The 3,760-nt window shown below is 46.2% G+C and overlaps 1 protein-coding gene across 1 annotated transcript; it reads right to left on the bottom strand.

The window, feature by feature from the left end:
* Window positions 1–826: 826 nt before the first annotated feature.
* LOC101769330 (clathrin heavy chain 1-like) lies at window positions 827–1,992 on the bottom strand. Its single transcript, XM_022825332.1, has 5 exons — window positions 1,974–1,992; window positions 1,682–1,908; window positions 1,417–1,539; window positions 1,224–1,334; window positions 827–1,133 (listed from the first exon to the last, which is right to left on the bottom strand). Exons 1-5 carry the CDS (start codon window positions 1,990–1,992, stop codon window positions 981–983), a joined length of 633 nt encoding a protein of 210 aa, XP_022681067.1. The 3' UTR covers window positions 827–980.
* Window positions 1,993–3,760: the final 1,768 nt, after the last annotated feature.

Here is a 3,760-nt window from a genome sequence, read left to right as displayed (position 1 = left end):
AGGTTTTTTTCACAGATTTTTCTTCAGTTAACCATTTCGTAATTTGGAGACGTAAGAGCGACCATCATACATGTCATATGGTATTTTGACATACATATAGACGTTGAAGGCACGATATTATATTGCTCATTTATCAATAATTTTTGCGTATTGCTATACTACACTCGAGTCAAAATCATCTCTCCCACATTCGAATTTTTTTCTCTTCCACATCTTCCCTTTCTTCTCCACCTCTGGCGAACTTTTTAGAGTTCGGGGTTTCGAGGGTTCAGGTTACCTGTATCCGGCGAACCTAGAAGAAGCTCCGGGGTGGCAGGGAAGCGAGCAGTCGTGGCGGTCGAGACGACGGCAAGGCGGGGCGGCGATGGACCCCCGTTTGGCTGCGAATTTTTACGATCCATATAGACACATGATTAGTTGAAAACTTAAAATTATTGAAACATTTCCTGATCATAAGAGAATCTTACCATCGTAGCTATATGCTTTAATCATAGCAGTATATGTCAAAACATCATGGAAGCAACCAAATGCTTCTTCAGTTAGTTTGCCCTGAATCGAAATCTCTAAACTGTATGCACAGGAGTTTGTTCTCGCATGCCATGGTTAGCACCCGAGAGGAGTCCAAAGCCATGGAAATGGTGACACGAAAACAAAAGTCACATAGGTACTCTTTAGAGGTAACAGGATAACAAACGTCACATATACACACTTCAAAAATACATAGCTACTCTTCAGAGGTAACAGTATAACAAATGTCGTATAGGCAGCACTCTTCAGAGGTAACATGGTACCAGGATCAAAGGAACCCGATTATTATAACAACAGGTAGCATTTCTCAAACGAGAGATTTCACTCGCCAAAATTTCCTGGTACCATAAAGAATATTAATTCCAAACTGTGATCATCTACAACCCCATAGTTCAACTTCTGCTTACACTGGAAAAATCCGAATCATCATCTAATCGCTCTGCAAAACCAACCTAGTAGCTTCCCATTGGTGGCATCCCAAATGCTGGCATCGGACCAGGGCCCATCGGAGGCATGCCCATTCCACCCATCGGAGGTGGAGGACCGCCCATGCCTGGCATCGGCGGAGCGGGCAAAGCGAGAGGAAGCAGCTGTGCGTACATGTTCTGCACAACAGCATGCGACTAATCATGCCAAATGCCTCAGCACTAGTGACTGATTACAGAAACAAAGAGGCGAATGCACTTTTACTTTACCTGCTGAGCAACAAGATCTTTCTCCTCTTTCTCTTTCGCTCTTTCCTCATTTTGCGACTCAATTTTGTCCTTAACTAAATCATCAACCTTGCTGCTGTATTCGCGAATGAACTGCATGGACGGCAGGGATGTTATTATAAAATGAACTGTGCATAAGTAAGTGTCAGTGCAGATATGGACAGAAATAAGGTACCTGCAACAGATATGGGAAAGCAAAGTCTATCATGTTGTTCATCCATGCAAGCTCAAGGGCAACATCTGGTCGTATCAAGTCATAGCAAATGAAGAGGCAAGAAGCAAAGCATTCTTTCTTCCCCTGCATTGCATAATTGCAGATCAAAGTTAACTAATCAGAAGTGCAATGACAGGTAGACAAATAATAGGTTTTCTACTGTATTTTGAATTGGCATATCACTGCATCTCATATCATCAATCAATAGAACAGGTTTAAAATAAACCTGCTCAATGAAATAGACAAGTAAGTCCTCCGACAGTTCACGGTCACCAGACTGCGAGCATGTCTCCATGCAATCCTTGTACATGCTGTCTTTCTTTGATAGAGCAATGGACTGCTTCCATCTGCCAGCCTTCTTGTAAATGTAGGCAGCAATCCTCCTATCTCGAGCTCCCGCGACCTGTAGCACACGTTTTCCTGGATGAAAACGCGTCCGGAGGTCATTCACGTCTTCGGGTTATACCCCATGTTTTCAATCCCGACGACCGGTATCGCTGTTTTCGGGCTCCCGTTACCTATAACACATGTTTTCATGGCCGAACACGCGTTCAGAGACCAATTTCACTTGTTCGATCCTGCCTTTACATTTTCATCCTCAGTGGCCGGTGTGGCCGTTTTTGGGGTCTCGTGACCTGTAGCACATGTTTTCATGGCCGAAAACACGTTCGGAGGCCATTTTCACGTCTTCGGTCCATCCCCACGTTTTCGACCCTGGTGACCGGTGTCGCTATTTTCGGCCTCCCGTGACCTATAACACACGTTTTCATGACTGAACACGCGTTCGGAGGCAATTTTCACTTGTTCGGTCCAGCCCCTACATTTTAGTCCTCGGTAGCCGGTGTGACCGTTTTCAGGCTCCCGTAACCTGTAGCACCGTTTTCATAGCCAAAAGCGTGTCCGGAGATCATTTTCACATCTTTGGTCCATCCCCATGTTTTCGACCCCGGTGCCTGGTGTCGCTGTTTTCAGGTTCCTTGACCTATAACAGACGTTTTCATGGCCGAAAACACGTTCGGAGGCCATTTTCACATCTTCAGTCCACCCCCACGTTTTCGGGGCCGGTGTCGTTGTTTTCGGGCTCCCGTTACCTATAACACACGTTTTCGTGGCCGAACACGCGTTCGGAGGCCAATTTCACTTGTTCGGTCCCGCCCCTACATTTTCATCCTCGGTGGCCAGTGTGGCCGTTTCTGGGCTGCCGTAACCTATAGCGCACGTTTTCATGGCCGAAAACGCATCCGAAGGTCATTTTCACGTCTTCGGTCCATCCCCCACATTTTCGACCCCGGTGGCCGGTGTTGCGGTTTTCGAGCTCCCGTGATCTATAACACACGTTTTCATAGCCGAACACAAGTCCGAAGGCCATTTTCATTTGTTTAGTTTTGCCCCACATTTTCGTCCTCGGTGGCCGGTGTGGCCGTTTCCGGGCTCCCGTGACCTATAGCACACGTTTTCATAGCCGAAAACGCGTCCGGAGGCTATTTTCACGTCTTCAAACCATTCCCCCATGTTTTCAACGTCGTTGGTCGGTGTCGCTGTTTTCGGGCTCCCGTTACCTATAACACACGTTTTCATGGCCAAACACGCGTTCGGAGGCCAATTTCACTGCCGATGCAGGTGTCCGTGGTTTTTTAATTTTCAGAGGATATCTAGCCTCAACCATGAGCTATAGCACATGTTGTTCATCAGTCCTAGTCCCTCCGGAGCCGGTGGAGGTGTCCGTGGATTTCTAATTTTTGTACGATATTTGACCTCAACCATGACCTATAGCATATAGTTTTCATCCTTCCTAGTCCCTCCGAAGCCAGTGGAGGTGTATGTGGATTTGTAATTTTTGTACGGTATCTGACCTCAACCATTACCTATAGCACATGTTTTTCATCTCATCTAGTCCATCCGGAGCCGGTGGAGATGTCTATGGATTTTTAATTTTCGTACGATATTTGGCCTCAACCATGACCTATAGCGCATGTTTTCTGTCCTTCCTAGTCCATCCAGAGCTGGTGCAGGTGTATGTGAACTTTTAATTTTCATGCGATATCTGGCCTCAACCATGACCTATAGTATATGGTTTTCATCCTTCCTACTACATCCGGAGCTGGTGGAGGCATCTGTGTTTTTTTCATTTTCGTTCGATATCCGGCCTCAGCCATTAGCTATAGCACATGTTTTTCGTCCGTCCTAGTCCCTCCGGAGCTGGTGGAGGTGTCTGTGGATTTTTAGTTTTCGTACGATATCTTGCCTCAACCATGACCTGTAGCATATGTTTTTCATCATTTCTACTGCATCCGGAGCTGATGTA

This window comes from Setaria italica, chromosome III (assembly GCF_000263155.2).
Source record: "Setaria italica strain Yugu1 chromosome III, Setaria_italica_v2.0, whole genome shotgun sequence".
NCBI classification, from domain to species: domain Eukaryota; kingdom Viridiplantae; phylum Streptophyta; class Magnoliopsida; order Poales; family Poaceae; genus Setaria; species Setaria italica.
Note: the sequence above shows the minus strand (reverse complement) of the source record. Positions and strands in the feature narration are given on the sequence as shown.

Excerpts from the sequence above, each read along its gene's own strand:
- LOC101769330 (XM_022825332.1), bottom strand. Across the intron at positions 1,540-1,681 it reads TTGTCTATTTCATTGAGCAG|GGGAAGAAAGAATGCTTTGC; the intron begins GTTTATTTTAAA and ends TATGCAATGCAG. Across the intron at positions 1,335-1,416 it reads CTTTCCCATATCTGTTGCAG|TTCATTCGCGAATACAGCAG; the intron begins GTACCTTATTTC and ends CCGTCCATGCAG.